At 35.7% G+C, this 21,481-nt stretch overlaps 1 protein-coding gene, 1 long non-coding RNA gene and 1 pseudogene across 3 annotated transcripts; 1 reads left to right on the top strand and 2 right to left on the bottom strand.

The window, feature by feature from the left end:
• Positions 1-2,423: 2,423 nt before the first annotated feature.
• Positions 2,424-5,664, bottom strand: LOC148209983 (uncharacterized; annotated as a pseudogene). Its single transcript, XR_015792152.1, has 3 exons — positions 5,232-5,664; positions 3,568-4,378; positions 2,424-2,992 (listed from the first exon to the last, which is right to left on the bottom strand). The product of XR_015792152.1 is annotated as an uncharacterized LOC148209983 (transcript).
• LOC148209982 (uncharacterized) lies at positions 5,565-6,339 on the top strand. Its single transcript, XR_015792153.1, has 2 exons — positions 5,565-5,698; positions 5,771-6,339. It is a non-coding gene; the product is annotated as an uncharacterized LOC148209982 (long non-coding RNA).
• A 9,999-nt stretch (positions 6,340-16,338) lies between these two features.
• LOC111024286 (uncharacterized) lies at positions 16,339-21,263 on the bottom strand. The gene is made up of 3 exons (XM_022301933.2): positions 20,959-21,263; positions 18,169-18,958; positions 16,339-16,924 (listed from the first exon to the last, which is right to left on the bottom strand). Exons 1-3 carry the CDS (start codon positions 21,171-21,173, stop codon positions 16,496-16,498), a joined length of 1,434 nt encoding a protein of 477 aa, XP_022157625.1. The 5' UTR covers positions 21,174-21,263; the 3' UTR covers positions 16,339-16,495.
• Positions 21,264-21,481: the final 218 nt, after the last annotated feature.

Raw genomic sequence — 21,481 nt, 5'->3', positions numbered from 1 at the left:
TAAATATCTATCACTCATTAATCTAATTAATATATGTTAACATTTAAGCAACGATGCAAATAATAATTTTTGAGAATCAAATTCAAAAGCGTAAGAACTCATGTTATTTTCTTTTGAATTGTACTAAAATAGACAACCAATGCTTAAGTTGTAATTTAATCTAAAAAACAAGAGTTAAAACACATTTCTTGCTCTTTTATTTTAATTCTAGTAATATTCTAGTGCTTCTATTAATTATTTTGAAAATATTAGAAGTAGGGAAACAAACAAAACTTAATAACTTTTCATTTTCAAAATTTATATAAATTTTAGAGAAAATTTGTAAAAATAAGAAACGAATAAAAAACAATCACTCCCAACTAATCTTGTCTTAGATAAACCAATAATTAAATAAATAATGAGATTCACATGCCTCTAATAAATTAAAAACGCCTAACATGAAACATAGTTCAGCAATAATTTGATACCTACTCATTTCTTTTAGGTGGGAGGTTTAAACTTCTATTCCCTAATTTATTGTACTAAAAAAATAATAATAAATAAAGTAAAAACAAATTAAAATCGAAGAGCTTAATTAAATAATGTAGAACACCAACATACAAATATATTTTTCAAAAACTAAAAACGACAGAAATTATCGAAACGACTTTTTGAACCATATCATAAAAATAGAAGATGTAACTCATAAATTAGACAAAGAAAAGGTGCAAACACAAAAATGTAGTAAAGAGAGGAAATGTGTGTTTCATCGAAAGACAAAGTCTGATAACCTTTATGGCCCTCCCATCATTATCCTCATTGAAATTTTTAGTTTTTCGTCCCCACCTGATTCTCCAATTCTGGGAATCTAGGTCTAGGCCGAGAGTCATTGTTTCGGGATCGGAATCTTCGTGGAAAAAATTACTGTTTTAGTAATTAATTTTAATTATTTTTAGAATTTAAAAAATAAGAAGAGCAATAAATATATCAAAATTATTATTTACTTGTATAAATAATTAGTTTATTTAGTGAAAAAAATTTGAGATATATTTGTTAGAGATAAATAAATAAATAAAAAGAGAAAGAAAAATATATGTGTAAGAAAATTGAAGGAGAATTTTTAGATAGAGAAAAAGATTGAGTAAAATATATATATATATATATATATATATATTTTACAGGTGAAACAACAAACAGAAACTAAACAAGAGAAATAGTAGAATAAAAAAGAACTATCTTAGAAATGACAGGAGGCACTTCTTCAAACCAAAAGAGATTCAAATGATGCGAGAAAGCAAGACGAGCAAGTTGGTGAGCTAGATTATAAAGAGAACGAAAAGTTTGTGACAAAACTAAAATTTTAGAGAGAGAAAAATAAGAGTGATATGTTAGATAGAGATTTGAAAAGTTACGAGAGAGATAAATAATAATAAATATTCAAAATTGAATTGGTTAGAGAGAAATTTGGGTAGTAAAAATTTTGAGTGACAAAAAAATTTGTTAGAAAGAAAAAAGGAAAGAAATTGAGCATTAGAAGAAAAGTGAGGTTTTGAAAATACAAAATTTGCTTTTTATTTTTTTAAAAGCTTCATGTTAGCCCCAGCCGTAGAGGGGAGAAAAGAAGACTGGAGAGATATGAGGGGTTCAAATACAAAACCTCGCACTCTGATACCATGTTAAGGATGCACCACTCAACCAAAAAACTTAAACTCATGGATTGAGTAAATTTAATTCATATATTAGATATCTAATAATTCATACACTTGTGAATTCGAATAACAAGTTTAAAGAACTTAACACATACTAGAGGGTTTCTACTAGTTCGCCCCAATCTTGTTGGGACTATGTTCAATCTTCTGGTAGGTTCTACTATGTTTCAAAAAAATTATCATGGAGATTTCTCTCTCCTGAGGAGATCTTACACAAGCTACCACCTACCATATCTACTATGTTTCAAAAAAATTATCATGGAGATTTCTCTCTCCCTGAGGAGATCTTACACAAGATACCACCTACCATTCCTATTTTTCTTCTAAGCATACCAATAATGTTGTATTTTTTCTTACAATTTTATAGATTTTTTTTTTGCAATGCTATAAAAATATAGATGTGTACTTTATATGAAGAAAAAAAGGCATAAATTCTTCCTAAAATTATGAACCATACATAGCTATAATTAATTAGTAGCGTGTTAAAGATCACACATTGAAAAGATAAAGACCTAATAACTGTCTATAATATAAGTGGACTACTCCTCTCATTGTCAATTGGTTTCGAGATGAAACCTATGAATATTAAATATAACGTACCCACCACCATTAACTTTTTTTATAACTACAAGAAAATAGATCAAACATCGAGATTTATGCTTTGTCTCAAAAGAAAAACAGCTCTCAAGTTTTTACCGGGGAATTACATATGAGTAGAGAAATAATACTCTAAAATTATATAAAGCATAAAAGAGTTTATTTGTTGAAAACACAGTTTATCAACACACATAAAAGCAGAAACCACCAAGGAAATAAAAGCTGCATACAGCAGCATTATTCAGTACATTAATCCCATAAGATTCAGTCTTGTTTTCCATATTTATTATGGATCACACAGCTTCCTGTTCTGTCAAGAACGTGTAGTTATAGCAATTGCTGCCAATATAGACCCCATCATCGAAGTGTTGAATTACCACTTTGCCATTGGTGAGAACATCTCTTTGAGTGTAGGAGTAAGGGATGTCGATGAACCCTTTTGTGGCCAACACTTTGGCTCTCACTTTTGTCATCGGCGGCACCGTAACTTCGTGCTCGACCTCCCTCCGAGTCTTCGTCTCCTTCGTTTCTCCCCACGTTCGTTCCTCTCTGAAGTTGGCTGACACTTCCAATTCCGTACTCTCGACCTCGACCGTGATCTTCATCCCTATCTTCGTCGCCACGGAGTTCGTCCATGTCAATGACTTCGTATCTTCAAATCAGAGCTTCAGCTTCTGCTTCTGGGGTTCATTGTTCATATTCACTGTCTGTTGAGAATATAGATAAATCGTTAAATCTACTGCAATCCTAAGGTTTTAGGTATTAAGAGGTTATTTAATATGGTATTATAATAGGAAGTAGTAGTGTGTTGGACTTTGTGCTAGTTTTCAAGCTCACCAATTAGAAAGAGTTTAAGTAATATAAAGAAACGATTTTAAGTTAAATTATATGTTTTAATCCCTAAATTTTCATAATTGTGTGTAATACATCTTTTGAAAGATATCTAATAGGTTAGAAACCTACCATAGTCACAAAATCGTAAAGTTAATAAGTGAATGTCAAAGTCTTATTATACATGTTAAAAGGGTGACACACAAGATATTATTAATCACATTGGGTTAACTCTCTTTCGTTTGTATGCTATTCTCCTTGTATATCAATCTTTCTGATGAATAAGATCATTGAGTCCAAGTATTGCATAGGGGATGTAGTAGACCAAAATTGGTCGAACTAATTTAAAATCGTGTATCTAAAATCTCCCTCTATCTCTGTGTTTGTGATTGAGTTTCTGCGTTTTAAAGTATAATATTCAATTTTGTGTCTAATAGGTTAAAAAACTAACCTCTTTGGTGGTCATTGTGGTCGGGGTCTCGTCGTAGAATCTGGCGTCTGAAACCCGAAAATTGACATCGTAAATTGACCTCGAAATCACAAGTTCTTCTATCTCTAATTTGGCCTCCGGAACTATACTTGATTCGGCAGCATTGAGAGAATTATCTTTCCCATCGAGTGTCAGTCTCTTGCAAAAATGATCGTTTCCTCTACTGCGAAGCGCCACGCCATTGGCGCTACCAAGTCGGACGGGCCAAAACAGTGTGTTGGGATCATCAAAATCATGTTCTGTGGCTTTTGCAAGGATCCAATTGGGATCACGAATCCAGAATTTGCCGTTATCATCATTTTTTATGCGCACGTGGCCATCGGAAGTGGTGAAGATCTAGTTCCCCACCGCAGGATCTGCCACATCGGATCCTGAAAACTCCAAATACCGAATTGTAGACCTAGGATGGACTCTTAGATATTCTCCATTTCTCAGATATTTTCCATTGTCACCCTTGAATGCCACATGTTTGGGAAGTATGAACAGCGTGGACCAATCCACCACTGTTGTTAGATCTGACTCGTCAAGTTTGTATCCGTCGCTGTCGGCAAACAAGGCATCCTGGAATTGGCTCAAGATACGTTGTCGCAGCTGCAAAACTCGGCCGAGTTGCACGTATTTGAAACGATACACCTCTCGGTCGTAGTCGTAGATGGGCTCGAACAACGTGCATGAGAATTTTGATTGGTCTTCGTCGGGCTCGCTGGCGGTCGCCACAATGTACTTGGAGTTACCTGACCAACGAACCCAATATTTGTTGTTGTAACAACACCTTCAACATATGTAGTTTGATCAGATGCTGGACAAGATGTGAGTAGTCACCAGAAAAAATTTACTTCAATAGAAGTATATGTATATGTAGATATTATTCTCATTTATTATTAGTCACGGTAGCTGCATCATTTAACAAGGATATGATTTTGTAGGATAATTTTAAATCCAACAAAATTAAAGAATGATTTATATAAATTAAAGCAATATGGTGTGAAAACAGATGGAATAAGTAATGTAGGAATAATAGATAGGTACGTCATGATGACCACCACAAAATAATTAATTGTTGGTTATTTCTTTTTACAAGAGAAATGCAAAAAATATATAAATATTTTTTTTACAAGCTGAAAAAAATTTGATATATATATTCCCTACTACTACAAAATTTAATGATAGTGTTCAGCAAAAGAGTGAATGATACCTCCATCTAAAAGAAAAAAAAATATTTTTTAACTCGATTGAAAAAGAAAAAGGAAAAAATAAAAATAAACTCGATTCAACTTAAATTCAAATAATACAATTTACCTCCATTTATATCTCATTATAATCCCGAAATTCAAAATTATTCCATTTTTATCCATATGCATTTTAAAAATATCTTCTTAACCTTCAATTTGAAACTTTGTTATATTTTGGTCCACAAACTTTTTTAAAAAGATATCATTTTAGCCATTACCATTATTTTGCTTTAAAAAAAATGATAAAGATATAAATGAGACTTCAAATATGCATAATCCTCTCTAAATGTATTGAAGTCACCTAGGTTAGGGATGGAGATTAGGTAGCTAAATAAAGAAAAAATTTTCAAAGTGGAGGGACTTAAATAAACCATCTTAAAAAACTTAAGTCACCTGATATGAAGGAGACCCTTCTTGGTGGCTCTGTCCTTAGCTTCTTCAACCTCAAACTTTGCAAATGGACTGACACATGGGATCCAGAGAACTTGAGGAAGCCATTCATGGCCTTATCATCACGTATATATCGCAGATATCGCCCGTTCATCCTCGATTTCAGGGTGAAGTATTTGGGCAATGACTTTCTGCCTTCTTCATCCGACTCATTCATGGCTAGACCTGCAAGATTATATTAATGCTCTCTATTTTTTTTCTTCTTTCTTTTGGGGGATTCTTTTCGGTTCCGTGGAGCTCTGATGGGGCGTGGAGAAAACCTCGTTTCCTTCAAACTTCATGGAGAAGTCGATGAATTATTGCGGTGGAAAGGGACAAAGAAGCACAGCTGGAGAGATTGAATTGGAGTACAAAAGTAACAAGAGTGATGATCCCAGTTTGGACCGCACATTGTGAGCGAAGATCTATGAGTAAGTGAACAATAATCTCTAACTTTTGAGATTTTTTAGTCATTCAAAACCAATACCAATGTTGCTTTTTAGTATTGTTGGGATTGGTGGAGCCAAATCGACGTCCGGATGAGTCAGGATGAGTTGGGGCGAGAACGAGTCAGGATGAGTCGGGACGAGGCAAAAATGAAGAAAAGATTGAAGCGGGCTGCAGCAAGCCAAACTGGCTGAGGAGGCAGAGCTGTGGTGCTAGGGATAGCGCCACAGCGTCGTCGTGAATTATAAAAAGTCCATTCTATGGACTTTTAGGTTTCTAAGTGGCAGAATTAAGTGGACAGCGCCGTTTTGAGTAGAGACAGTGGCAGAACGTGGGCAGAGTGTAGAGAACGAGTCTTTTGGGCTATGGTGCATCATCGACAACTCATTCTCGTGTTACGGTGAGGCGTTTTATTTCTTGTATTCTTAAATAGCTATTAGTGTAATACTTAGAAGCTAGATGACCATTGTTGTGGCATCTAAAAAAGTTTTGTAGAATGTTTTGTGAGGCTCATTGTATCATCCCAAATATAGCACAACCCACATCCTAGTAGAAAAACTAGACGTAGTCCGTGGTTGGGTGAACCAATATAAATCTTGTGTCGTTTATGTGCTTCATTTTATTCCTTATTGCGTAGTTTATTGTTAATTCACTGAATAACTGTAGAAGGGAAAATAGTTCGTAGTTAGCTATTTTGTTGTGCGCATAGTAACAGATGGTAATTTTCCCAACAAGAGTTAGTAGGTTGGAGCTCGATCAAATTCTTGAAATTAGGTATGAAATAATTATTAAGGATCCCACATTAAAAAGACTAGGAATCTAACAAGGGTTTAATAATATAAGTGAGGCTAACGATCCTCTCATTAAAATGATGCCTTAACTCATCTTTATTTAAGTGGTCTAGAAAATGTTGTCAAAGAGAGGTGCATAAGTACTTGTGTCTATTGGATACAAAAAAATGCCTGCCATATTCAACTTTCAACTTTGTAAAGAATGCTTCCCATTGTTCTTCTAATCCAAATTTGATACGATATTCATTTTTCTTTTTCAAACTTAAGACCATTCCATAAAAACACTATTAATACTAGAACCAAAACTTCTCTTTAGATTGCATATAAATTAAATATTTACATACAAAATATATGTTTATCATAAATAAAATAAGATGACACCAGTAAAAAATAATTCATCTTTGTTTTCATCTAATCTTTGGCCATTTCATACCATAGCTAAAGTGTTCACGATGCGGGGACGAGGACAACGATGCCTTCTCGGTCCCCACACACCCCTTATCATTTTTTCGTTCCCGTGAAATTTTCCACTAATATTTGCACGGATTGACACAGAGGTTCCTCATGGGAAATTCGTGGGGATCCAATTTTCCAACGAAAATTATTTCTCACTTATTATTAGTTAAATAAATTTTCAATTAAATAACTTTTTAAAACTTAATTCGTAGTGACGAAATCGGTTGGAAAATTGATTTACCTCAATAATTTTCCCTTCCACAGAAAATATCCAACACAACCACAAATATACAAATAGGAAGAAAATCAGTAAATACAAGTAAACGACATAGCAAATTATACTGGTTCACCACGAAGGGCTACGTTCTAGTCTTCCACACAGATGTGGGTAATTCATTAATATTGTTTAGGATTGCATACAATAACACCTCCCAAAATATCCCCTAGAGATCTCAACAGAAATCCTCTAGCTTCTAAGTATTTTACACAATTAATACTTAGGAACAAGAATGAAAAGTCACATAATCAAGATACAATTACCTGATAATATTTATCTTGATCAACCCCAAAGCTTCTACCAATGCCCAAGCCGCTGCCAAAACCCGCTCAAAACCACCTAACAAAACAATACAATATTTTTATTATATATATTATATAGATAATAAAAACAAACCGGGTGGGACTGGGAACCTGACGAGGACCATATTCCTCTTTCCCGTCTCCATTTTGGTGATGAGAAATTTTTTTTCACCACTCACATCCCCAAGAAAAAATTTATCCTTCTGGGGGATGGGATCTCCATAGAGAAAATGAGCACCCTTTGCATGAAAAACTATTGAATTATACAAAGCTGCCTGTAAAAACAAAACAAGCAATAAAAAAAAAAAGTTCTTTCTTTCCTTTTTCTTTGAAAAATACTCACTTGAGAAATATAGAGGTGAACTATTTGAATATATAACTTTTTTTAGGAAGTATAATTTCTAAAACATGGATTATAATCATATTAGTAGTAACAACAAAAGCTAAATAAGAGAACAAAAGAAATGTAATGTAAAATGCTTTTTTGGTATTTAAGTATCAAATATAAGTCCTTTGTCATCCATAATTCTTTTCTTTGATTCAACAACACGTGACGATGGGGTATTTGAACTTCTGACATTTGACAAGTACCCTGTACCAGGTGAGTACGTATTCCATAAGAAAAATAATCAATATTAATATCAAGCATTTTGACAATTAGTTAATAGTACCATGGAATATAGAATAATTATAAATATATGTTTTCTAAAAACTATTAACAAATATGACATTATTTTTTTATATCACAAATATGACATTATTTGAGTTTGGTTAATTATTTTTTATTTTTTTAATTGTATGAACATTCAATAATGTTTCATATATCATTTGTTTTTTCCTTTGAGTTAAAAAATAAGGGGAGGAGAGGAGAGACTTCAACTGTTTTGTTAGAGATATATATCTTAACTAGTTGACCTATAAACATTTTTATGTATGATTTGTAGGAAATTGGTGAAAAAGTTGATTTCATTAATTTAATTAAAATTTGTTCGAAAAAAATAATTTAATTAAACTATTATTATAAAAGGACCAGTGCACTTTTACTCTATTCTATTCTATTTTATTTTATTTTTTAGTGTTTGGAAGGTTTTTATCTTCTTTCTTAGGGGTACCCACTAGAATCCATGAAATTTCATTGTCCATCTTTAACATATATAATCACATGGGTGTGCGAGGATTCAGCTTGAAGTGAAATATCTTCAATAATAAACTAAAAAAAGAAAAAAAAAGCTCGAGGAATCTTCTCCTACTTCATCTGTTAGTTTAAAGCAAGCTTTTAAAAACCAATGTAGATGTTATTAATATTCATGTGTGTTTTGTTTCGATACTAATTCATAATGAAAGAAGTGTAAGCCTTTGTAAGGTCTCTTGTCTTTTCAGTGTGGAATCCTTAACATGCCTTCTCAAAATCTTGACTCTTTTTACTCATCGATCTTGGTCGAATCTCATTTTTTAACCAGATACTCGTTTGAGCATTTTGGACTCTGATACTTTTTTTTTCTTAATAAAATACATCATACAGTTCATTCAAAAAGTATGTGAGAACATATAGAGAGAGGATGCTAGATAAAAGCACTCAAGTTAAGAGAGATGGTGGAATGTCATAATGACCAAGAGGAAACACGACTTTGATATCGTCCCAGAGGCTAACTAAAGTTTTGGGCTCTAATACTATATCAATAATATGGAAATAACAATGCAAGAGTGCAATCATATCAACACTGATACACTTGGAACTACGCAGTTAAGCGTGCATGGGTTCATTGGTAATTTATTAATCTAGAATACAGTATCGGAGTAGAAGGTCGTCTTGTTTGAACCATTGCATTGTTCTTTCTTTTCTATTAATTATGATTTCTACTTGTTGGGTCTTGTGCAATTTTCTAAGATCACAAGGGCGAGTGTTGAGATATCTCATATATGAATTAAATTTAGCCAATCCATCAACTTAAACTTTTAGGTTGATTCTTAGTTTGATCATGTGATGTCAAGATCTCAATTTTATAGACCCATAAATAGAAATATCAATAAAATATTTTTAAGAAAAATATTAAAAATAAAAATAATTTTTTAAAAAATATTTAAATTAACAAATAAACCTTTCACACTTTTAAGTATATGTTAAAATTCTTAATATTAATATTTGGTCCATATTAGTGATATTTTGTTTTTTTGTTTCTTTTTTTTTTGCAATATTGAGGAAAAATATTAAATGTTGAGGATAAAACCCGAGCAAGACAAGTGCCCACTCCTAGTGGAAGCGGGGCCACATACGATCACTTCTTACCGTTCCTTGTTACCGAACAGGACACACGTCCGATTGAACGAAGCAAGGGACCAAATGCGGTTATGCCCCGTTCATAATCGTAGTAGAGGAAGGCGCGCATTGTCGGTACCAAGGGGCACACCTTATAGTTGTAAGGAAGGAGTCCTTGGGCCACAGAAGGCGTTACCACCCACTACTGTCGGAGGAGCCTGTCCCTAGAGGCTTCCCGAATGGCACGTGTGAAGGGATGTGATTCCCGGAGCGGAAGCGGATCTTCGTTGCTGATTTTTGGGATAGAAAATCGAATTTTAAAGAAGAAAAATACAGGGGAAAAACAAACCTTTGAGGAACGTTTCTTCAGTGAATTCCCCTCGAACACCACCACCGGATCTTCCTCGCTATCCTCTTAACTATATATATTATAATGTATCAATATACATATAATCCCTTAAGTAATTTGAACAATTCAAATTCTTCCAAAAATTTGATCCTCGTTTTACCCGTTATGAGCTAGCAAGGGGACCTAATTGACCTACAGATCCGAAGCTCCAACGATGCAAGATTAATCGGTCAAACTCATCGACCGAGTTAATCTAGATTCGTTAACTACGAGTCATTCCACTAAAGACCCGCAGTTGCACTCTTCTCACTGCAGAATGTTTTCGTGTCCATGGATATACGACCATTAATGACGAGTCAATCCTTCACAAGTGTTCGTAACTCAAGTTGGGTCAAATTACCGTTTTACCCCTGAGTTACATCTTACTTCTTAAACACCACTGCTCCTCTAATGAACAACCCGGTTATGGTCCAACCAATAACCGGAAGTCCCTCTCGGCCAATGAGAGGGTGGGGCCCCTTGTTCAAGTCCCGGAGTCAGCATTTAAGGGAACACTCACCTACTTCCCTAAAGTCGGGGAGGAGTGAATTCCATCTTGTGAAGTTATGTTCCCAGCTCCCCACTCGGTCTCGTCCCCAAAATGGTAGGAATGTTGAGTCGGCGACTCGGGCCACTCTCACCCATACAGATCAAAGAACGAGCCCTCACGGGCAGGAGTCCATAGCTCACTCAGGATTGAGAATGAGTTGTCTGGTCATCCTAAGAAATGACAATCTATTAGTTAACGGTGTTACAACTAAATATTGCCTATTTTGCGGTCCGGTCTTATACAAACTCATTGTATAGGATATCCCCACTCGCATGTCTCCACACGAATGACCTGGATCGAGTCGTCTGTAACCTTTACAGAGTGGGCCGTATCCATAGTGTTGCCAGGATAAGGTACCCAGCCTTATCCATATACTATAGACCCTTTAGGTTATTCACGGGACATTATCCATTCATATATCAAATATATACCCCGTATATTAACTATATACCCAGTATATATACTGTCCCGATTACATCATAAATAACCTTGGATGTTTAGTTTATTGGATTTTGGACAATACAAAGCTATGATTCAACAACAAATTTATTGAATAAAACTTTATTAAATAGACATTTGTTTTTACAAAATACAAACTACGAGTTTAGGGCAATACACCCAACAACGTGTACCTCTGCCACCTCTAACCGTCCACCTCCCCAGTCAGCCACCCGAGACTATAAAAGGAAGGATCCTTGAGATGTCTTATTTCTAATTCTTATTCAATGACTAACTTGATCGTCGGAGCATTTTAGGGAGGATACCATGCCGTCGTCGAGTAACTTCGTTTTCAAGTTCACCCATTCCCTGGTCGGATTGTTCATCGAGTGACATGTAGGCTGTGATCGGAATTCGTCGCCAACAGTTGGCGCCATCTGTGGGGACGAGGTTTTCAAGCCAAAATGAAAACTAGCTCTTCGCACTAAGCTATTGTCAACACAATTTCCGACAATGAGCATCCTACGAGAACCCCGTCGACGAGGACCGTCAACATAACCAACCCATTGACAAGCCCTCTCCGACCCCTCCTGCGCCGCAAAAAATAAAGGGGGCCCAGAACACTATATTGGCAAACGAAAGGTGGGGCACCCCACTGCAAAAGCTCGGGGTTTCGCAACGAGATGTGAGCCACTAACGCTCTATGACCTCTCAGGTAAGGAGGTTAATGGAGGTCGTCCTGGACGACTAAACTGGGGGGATCTTCCCCCCCAACGAGAACGCAATCGAAGGCAGAGTGACTGAAGGTGAGGCGGGCGAAGTTACTCGACGACGGCATAGTATCCTCTAAAAGGGAAAGTCGACAGAAAGGGCTGCCTCTAAAAGGGAGGCGGGCGAAGCTCGCCTAGACCCTAAAACTGATCGACCCCAAAGGTATTGGAAGTACACTTCCACATGCATCCCGTTACACCAGATACTAGATCAAATTGACGGGACCCCTGTCGACAACCTACTGCAATGGCCGGAGCACTATTAGAATAACTGCGCCAAAAAGGATAAGAGCATGTCAAAAAGGATAAGAGCAAGTATTTTAAATTCCACAGTGACCATGGGCACGACATTGTCGATTGGCCCGACCTTAAGGATCAAGTCTAATCCTTGGTCTAAAGAGGGTACTCGAAGGAGTTTATGGGCGAAGGCTCGGAGCCAGGGCATCGCAGGTGAACGTACAACGGAAACAGGGGATAAGTAAAGTCAAAGTTCCCAAAAAAACAAAAACGCTCGCCGGCTATCCTCATCATTAGTGGAGCCCCAGTAGGGGGGAGTCTAGTAACAAGCGAAAGGCCTTAGCCTGACAAGCTAGAAGCACACCAATGGCGTAAAAGGTTCTAAGGGCGAAGCTGATAGAGTCGGGACTCGCAATAACCTTCTTGGATGGGGAGGCAGGCACCCGACTTCAGCTGCATAATGACGCACTTGTCATCGTCGTAGGAAAAGACCATGTACCTATGCATCGAATACTGGTGGACGACGGAATCTTGGCCAATATCCTTCACTTAGGAGTGCTACGCACGTTTGGGTGGGACAGCACAGAACCTAAAAGATGTCCATCCCCACTGATCGGCTTCTCAGGCGAGCGAGTCACCCCGAGGGTACCATCGAGCTGCCTCTTACCTCAGAGGATGGAAAGGAGGCTGTCACCCAGGTCGAGGAGTTCGTAGTAGCAGATGGCCCCATAGAGTATAATGCCATCCTGGGAAGGCAAGCCATACATCACTTTAGGGCTGTCCTCTCCACCTGCCACCAAATGATGAAGTTCCCTACCCCCAACGGGATAGGAACTGTGGACGAACAGTAGCGGGCCTCGTGGGAATGCTACATCACTACCATGAAAGGACCCAAGGTGGTATGTGCCATCTGTGCTCCAGGCGAACAGTCCAAACTGGGTTCACTCACGTTAGGGCTCGCGCCCAGAAGGGGTTGAATCCCGATATCGCCATCACAGCTACCAAGCAAGAAAAGAGCATCCCTCGGCGGAAGAGCTAGAAACGATACCCATCAAAGGGTCGGAAAATACCACCAATGTGGGGGTGACTTTGCCCAACGATCACAAGGAGCGCCTGGTTGAGTTCCTCAGAAACAACTCGGATATATTCCCCTGGTCCCATGAAGACTGTCCGACATCTCGCATAACCAACTCAGCTCCATTGTCAATCTTCAAACTAACATTTCCAATCCTTTTTGTCTTATGGAAAGTCTTTAATTCCCCATCATCACTAGACATTAGTTGTCTGCCATGAAAGATGTGAACAATCTATTGTCTTAAAATATTTGTACTGAAGCTGTGTTGTCTATTACTCATTTATAATGATCGGTCTTCTAGTACTTGGTACTTTCAACACAAATAAGGGCATCGTGCACAACTACATTTGCATTTTCCTTTATCTTTTTTTAAATGCTCCTTCAATTTTCTACAGTGCCTCTTGAAACGGCTTATTGGGGTGGTAATAACATTCGATTTCTTCATTCTCATTCCTCCGACTATTTCTAGGTTGTCTATCATCATATTCAATATTTTATTTACATTTTTTGAAATGACAAAGGCTGAACCACAACAATGACAAGAAATGGATTCTTTTCCTCCTTTTCCTCCAAATTTCCTTGCCTGTTGCAGTATCACGTGTTTCTAAAAAATTCAGACTTTAATCTATTAATGAAATAGACACAGTCATTTGCATCGTTTCCTAGTTTTTAGGTAAATAAGTAACAATAAAATAACATTCACTTTATCACTAAAATTAATCTTAAGAGAAGCTAACTGGATATTAAATTAGTGACTTCATTTGAATGTGAATTTTCAGATAAACATTCAAATATCTTCTAACAAGATATACCTTATTATTTGTATAGGATTTTTTATACATGTTCTTCAACGCATTCATCGGATCTATTGCCGTTGTCTCATTTCCAACGAGACTTGCCACATTCATTGACAAACACTATCTGATGATAGCAACGCCCTATTCATCAATCTATTATTACCAATATTCATTCTCCATTCGAGCTGGTTGTTCCTTCAAAACTTTGTGCACCTCTTTTGCAAATCCTTAACTGCATTTTGCATTCCCAATATCCAAAGTTGGCTCTATCAAATCTCATAATTACTTCGAAGCTTGATTGCTCACTATATCTAATGACTCTAAACCAAAAAAGCCAACTGTTGGGAAAAATATGCCAAGTCCTCCAATAAGAGTAACTAGTTTTACCTTCACAAAATAAAGTAGAAATAAAGAAAATATGATATAGGGATAGAAAAACAAACAACAAAAAATATACTGGTTCATCCCAAGTTCGGGATTATGTCCAGTCTTTTGCAATACGTATAGGTTCCACTACGATAGGAAGATTACATTGGGTTTCTCTTTTCGCTTTACACCGCTCTGTAGAAATCATGGCAATGGTTACCTTGCTTCTAAACATCACAACAACTATCATTTAGGAATACATAATTAAAAACCTCACTAGAGCTATGAGAACATACTGTCCATGCTCTATAGACCAAGATCTCGCTTTTCTCTACTCTCTACCGAAGATTTCCACCACCGAGTTTCTTTCTTCTCTCAGTCTGCGAAGTGCCGCATCCCTTTAAAAAATACTTCTATAATGATTTCTCTTTTTTTTCTTGTAAATTTGATGTTGGGATTGGTGGAGTCAAGACGACGTCAGATCGAGTTAGGGAAGAGTCAAGATTGAGCTGCGATGTGTCGGGATCGAAGTAAGATGAAAACAGGAGAGAAGCGAGCGCTGCAGGCCACTCGAACCGAGGAGGCAGCGCCGCGGCGCTAGGGGACAGCACCGCGACGCTGTCCAAATGGGGGCGCAACACGGACTTTCCGTCCGTAGCGCCATGGCGCTGTTTCGATGTTTATAAATACGCAGCCTTGGGTTTTAGGATTTTACTAGCCAAACAATGGGTTATTTGCAGCCGTTTTGGAGCGGGTTTTGGCAGCAAATTAGTGGCAGCGGCTCGGGCATTGGTAGAAGCTTTGGGGTTGATCAAGATCAATATTATCGGGTAATTGTATCTTGATTCTGTGAGTTTTTCATTCGTGTTCCTAAGTATTAATTCTGTAAAATACTTAGAAGCTAGGGCTTTTGTTGAGACCTCAAGAGGATATTTTGGGGAGAGTTATTATATCCAATCCTAAACAATATTAGTAAATTACCCACATGTGAATGGAAGACTGGACATAGTCCTTAGGGGTGAACCAGTATAATTTGTTGTGACGTTTACTTGTGTTTACTGTTATTCTTCCTATTTGTATATTATTGGTTATATTGGATATTTTCGGAAAAATCATTCAGGTCAATCAATTTCCCAACATTTGCTGCAGTGCAACTCGTTGAAGAAGAATGAAATACATTAGGTTGGACTTGTTTTGTTTTCCAGGCCCGTTAGCTTTCACTTCTTTTTTAATGTTTTGGCTCCCTTTCCCAACGGTGGACAGAAATTCAGTACCCTATTCAATGTTTAAGAGAGCACATTAGTTTGTTAAGATATGTTTAAAATCAGAACTGTTTTGGTTACGTGGCAGCTATTTATCTTCTTTCTGTAATTTACAGATTATATATATGGTGGTCTATTTGGGAATTTATTCAATGAGAATGAGGTCAGATATTCAGTGATAAGATTTTCTCTCCTGAATAGTTTTCTTTACTGAGTACAAAATCCTTTGATGGTATCAGAGCTTTACCTAAACTCGATTCAATGCCATTCATCGTTAGGAAGAAGTTCTGAATTAACCACGATGAATAAGGAATCTTCTATTGTAAATCTTGGAAACAAGATATCAAGTTGAATGATGAAAATTTCCTGTTATGAGGTCTTCAAGTTACTACAGATGGTGAAATTCCACAAGAATTTATTCAATCACAAGATGAATCTTCATCTACTGCCATTTTGAAATCTCAAATTTTTTAGTGGGAATCGACAAGATAAATTGATTACAATTCTCTCATACATACTGGAATGTGAGTCTTCCAAAGAGGTTTGGAGTGTATTGAACAATTTATTTTCTTCAAGAAATTTAGCAAGAATAATGCAATTGAAAATCAAACTCTACCGAGAATAGAAATAACTAGGACAATAATCATTAATCCCAACGTATAAAAGAGAGCATAAATTTTATTTAGTTGAAAACAGAGTTTATCAACACACATAAAAGCAAAAACCACAGAGGAAATGAAAGCTGCATATAGCAAGCATTATTCAATACATTAATTCCATAAGATTGAGTCTCATTTTGCATATTATCTCTTGGATCACACAGCTTCTTGTTCTGCCAAGAAGGTGTAGTTATAGCAATTGCTGCCAATATAGACCCCATCGTCGAAGTGTTGAATTACCACTTTGCCATTGGTGAGAACGTCTCTTTGAGTGTAGGAGTAAGGTATGTCGATGAACCCTTTTGTGGCCAACACTTTGGCTCTCACTTTTGTCATCGGCGGCACCGTAACTTCGTGCTCGATCTCCCTCCGAGTCTTCGTCTCTTTAGTTTCTCCCCACGTTCGTTCCTCTCTGAACTCGGTTGACACTTCTAGTGCTGAGCTGGAGATCTCTGGATTCCCGACCTCGACCGTGATCTTCATCCCTATCTTTGTCGCCACAGAGTTCGTCCATGTCGATGACTTCGTGTCTTCGAACCGTAGCTTCAGCTTCTGCTTCTGGGGTTCACTATTCATATTCACCGTCTGTTGACAATATAGATAAACCATTAAAGCACATATTTGTTACAAACTATTGTTAGATGGCTCGTTTGAGCTTTTTACGCTCTGATACGATATTAATATTCATGAGATTCCATTTCATAACCAATTGACAATAAAAGGAGTAGCCAATGTCTATAATAAACCTACATTAGGTCCCCTCTCTTTTCAACATGAGATCATTAATAATGTAACCCTATCAACTTAAGTTTTTAAATTTTGAGTAGTGATTTATCATGGCATCAAAATAGGACGTAACCTTTTGTGCTAGTTTCCAAACCCACACAAAATAGTTCAAGGAATATAAATAAATTATTGAGTAAAATATATTTTTAGTGTCTGATCAGTTTGAAGATAAGTTTCTATTCGATCCATAACTTTTAAAAAGTGACATTTTTGTCTTCAATCTTTAGAAAATAGTTCTAAAAGGTATTTGGAGTTAACATTTACTAACAGAAGGCTGATGTGACACTAATATTTATTAATGTTATATTTTTTTAATTATTTGTCATTTTTTTCCATTTTTCTTTCATTTTCCCTATCTTCCCTACTCATTCCCCCTTCTCTCCCTCTTTCTTCCCTCTCCATCCTTCTCGTTTGGCTCTCTATTCCCCTCCATCTCTTTTCCTCTCTCTACAAAATGGTCACTTGTTTTTAAAATTTTTCAATTTAGCAAAAATTTTTACTTATATCAGTAACAGTAGTATATTAGATATATATCACATACATATTGTACAGACACTCATATGAGTAGTATATCGAATGTATATCACATACATATTGCAAGTATATCAGAAATTCATATCAGTAATATATCAATGTATATCACATACATATATCAGTAGTTAGATATATTAGAGATATATACATATATATATCATTTCGGTAAACTTGTCATTTTAAAATTGGACCTCAATTTTTTTACTTTAAAAAAAGTACTCTATTTGAAAAAATTAAATGTGGTTGCTATCTTGCTAATTTTATTAAATGTTTTTGATCTATTTACAAGTATCCCTTTTTTAATTCACAAAACTGTTAAACACATCATTGAAAAAAGTAAAGGCCAATATCTTATTAGATACAATGTGTATTTTTCCTTTTTTTTCTTCTTCTTTTTGGTCTAACCATTGTATCTAATAGGTTCAAACTGAAAAGGGTAACATGCTAGTAACTTAGAACTTTAAAAGTTCATAAACTAAATCTACAATCGAACGCAATTGATCACTAACCTCTTTGGTGGTCATTGTCGTGGGGGTCTCATCATAGACTCGAGCATCTGAAACCCGAAAATTGACGTCGTAAATCGACCTCGACATCACAAGTTCTTCCATCTCAAATTTGGCCTCCGGAACTATAGTGGATTCGGCAGCATTGAGACAATTAGTCTTCCCATCTTTGGTCAGTCTCTTGACAAAATGATTGTTTCCTCTATTGCGAAGCGCCACGCTGTTGCGGCTGCCAACTCGGACGGGCCAAAACAGTGTGTTGGGATCATCAAAATCACGTTCTGTGGCTTTTGCGTGGATCCAATTGGGATCACGAATCCAGAATTTGCCATTATCATCATTTTTTATGCGCACGTGGCCATCGGAAGTGATGAAGATTTGGTTCCCCACTGCAGCATCTGCCACATCGGATCCTGAAAACTCCAGATATCGAGTCCCAGAAGAATGGACTTTTAGATATTTGCCATTGTCGCCTTTGAATGCCACGTGTTTGGGAAGTATGAACAGCGTGGACCAATCCACCACCGTTGTTTGATATGACTCGTCCATTCCGTATCCGTCATTGTTGGCGAACAGAGCATCCTGAAATTGGTTCAATAAATGTTCTCGTAGCTGAAGAAATTCATTAAGCTGTACGTGTTTGAAACGGTACACCTCTTCATCGTAATCATAGATGGGCTCGAACAACGTGGATGAGAATTTTGATCGGTCTTCATCGGGTTCGTTGGCGGTCGCCACAATGTACTTGGACTTATCTGACCAACGAACCCAGTATTTATTGTTGTAACAACACCTTCACCATCCGTAGTTTTGTTAGCTTGTAAGCAAAATTAGTAGTCACGATAGCATTATTTAACAAGGATACGGCTTGTGAATGGATAATTTGGAATCCAACAAAATATAAAGAAATTATTGATGAATGAAAAAATAGGGTGTGAACAGAGGTAGGTGGTTATTTTTCATGCTTACCCATTAGAAAAATGACAGCACATGTTTTTTTACACCAAAATATCTCTTTTTTTTTTTTTTTTTGCATTTATCTCTCCTAGTTATCAAATATTTAGACCCGATGATAATATTTTTGGTTTTGGTTTTTGGTCATTTCTGTTTTTAGCTTTTGGTTTTTGGTTTTCTGTTTTTAAAAAACAAAAATCACATATGTTTGTTTTTTATTTTTAAAAAATAGAAAACCAAACACTATATAGAGTAAAGATAACAATGGTGTGGGTGCAAGTAAGGATGCTCTCCTCCATTCTCGTGCTCGTGAAAATTTGTAATCCCCGTCTCCACCTCGTTCTTCGATCCGAGAGATGTTCTCGTGAAAAATTATCGGTTTTATAATGATGGGGTCGGAGTCCGGACATGCATTATCTATTTTTGGCACCTGACCCTACGGAAATTTTTGTCATCCGTGATGTAAAGATATGAAAATACAAGTTTAGACCGATGTAAATAAACTTTTGGAAGATAAATTTTAGTGACATAAATAAAAAGATTTAGAAAAAAAAATTAGTGAAAAATTAGTTAAAGAAAAAAGAGAAAAATTTTAGGAAAAAAAAAAGTAAGGTAGAGAGGAAAAAATATATAAATAAAAAATGAAGAAATTAGATAGAAAAAGAAAAATTATAGTGGAAAAAATTTAGAGATAAAAACAATAATCGAAATATAATTTTTAGGAAAAATAAATAAATACAGAGATAAATAAAAATTACAGTGAAAGAAAATTGAACGAGAAAAGAAGATATAATGTTTAGAGGAAAAAATAGATTAGGGAAAGAAAGAAAAATTATAAAAGATGAAATTTTAGAGCGAAAAAAATTCAGAAAATATTAAATTTTTAGAAGGAGAAATGAAACTGATCTATTAGAAAAAAATAAAAAATAGAGAGACAAACCATAAGTGAGAAAGATTTTCGTAAGAGATAAATATAACAAAGAAAAAAAGTTGAGTATTACAATAAAAGATTAGATTTTAATGAAATCAGTTTTTAAAAACTATTTTTTTTTAACCTTACATAGGATTTCAAAATGGCTAAAAACAGAAAATTGAATAGGTCACCAACAATCCTGTTTTTTAAAAATCGAAAACCAAAAACTGAAAATAAAATGATTATCACCGACCCTTAATAGTAATAGTAATAGGTGGTTAGAAGTCAAACAACTAAATATTTTTCCTCCCAAGTCACATTTATTATAAACCTTTCCCTCAAAAGTCACGTTAGAATACAAAATAAATTACTTAAAAATAACTTAATTCAAATAATACATTTAGGTTTAGATTTCCTTCTCAAAATTTCAAAATGGTTCCATTCTAGTCCCTGTACGTTTTTTAAATACCTATTTTAACATCGATCAACTTTTAATTTATTCTATTTTGTTAACTATGGATGGATATTAAGGGCTCGTTCAGTAACATTCTCGGTTTCTTGTTTCTTGTTTCCAATTTTCTTAAGAAATCTAAGTATTTTTCAACTAAGTTTGTTTCTTCTTTCTCATTTTTTTTTGGAACATTCTCACAATTGTATAGAAATTTTGGAAACAACCAAAACTAGTTTTTCCTTTCTTGTTTCCATTTTCCAATTTGTTTCAAAACATAAATAAAAAAATTGTTTTATCATATTTCAATTCTTAAGATTGGAACCATGCAATACATTTTTCTTCATTAAAAATAAAGAAAAAAAAAACAAGAAACAAAAATGTTAGCAAATGAGAGCCCTAAGGAGCCAATTGTTTCTCAAAGTTGGGCGACTAAAATAAACTATATGGAAAAATTCATCAACAAAATGTAAGCCACCTGATATGAACGAGACCCTTCTTGGTGGCTTTGTCCTTAGCTTCTTCAACCTCAAACTTTGCGAATGGACTGACCACATGGGTTCCAGAGAACTTGAGGAAGCCATTCATGACCTTATCATCACGTATATACCGCAGATATCGCCCGTTCATCCTCGATTTCAGGGTGAAGTATTTGGGCAGTGACTTTCTGCCTTCTTCATCCGACTCATTCATGGCTACTTGAAAGATTAATGGTGTTTCTTTTTTTTTTTCTTTCTTTTGGGTGCTTCTTTTCAGTTCCGTCGAGCTCTGATATTTATGGGGCGTGGAGAAAACTTTGTGTCCTTCAAACTATATGGAGAAGTCGATAAATTATTGTGGTGGAAATAGACAAAGAAGCACAGCTGGAGAGATTGAATTGGACAAAAGTAATAATACTGATGATCCCAGTTTGGACCACATATTGTATTGTGAGTGAACAACAATATCCCCAACTTTTGAGATCTTTTAGTCATTCAAAATCAATTAAGTACTTGGTGTTA

The sequence above is a fragment of the Momordica charantia genome (genome assembly GCF_013281855.1).
Source record: "Momordica charantia cultivar OHB3-1 chromosome 7 unlocalized genomic scaffold, Mcharantia_2.0 BLBB01000007.1, whole genome shotgun sequence".
Lineage (NCBI taxonomy): Eukaryota > Viridiplantae > Streptophyta > Magnoliopsida > Cucurbitales > Cucurbitaceae > Momordica > Momordica charantia.
Note: the sequence above shows the minus strand (reverse complement) of the source record. Positions and strands in the feature narration are given on the sequence as shown.

What these genes read in the sequence shown, in the direction of transcription:
- LOC111024286 (XM_022301933.2), bottom strand. Translation starts at nt 21,173, where the DNA reads ATGAATGAGTCGGATGAAGAAGGCAGAAAGTCACTGCCCAAATACTTC. An exon ending in AAGGGTCTCGTTCATATCAG is followed by an intron (nt 18,959 to 20,958) that starts GTGGCTTACATT and finishes CGGATGGTGAAG; the next exon opens with GTGTTGTTACAACAATAAAT. An exon ending in CGACAATGACCACCAAAGAG is followed by an intron (nt 16,925 to 18,168) that starts GTTAGTGATCAA and finishes TATTGTCAACAG; the next exon opens with ACGGTGAATATGAATAGTGA.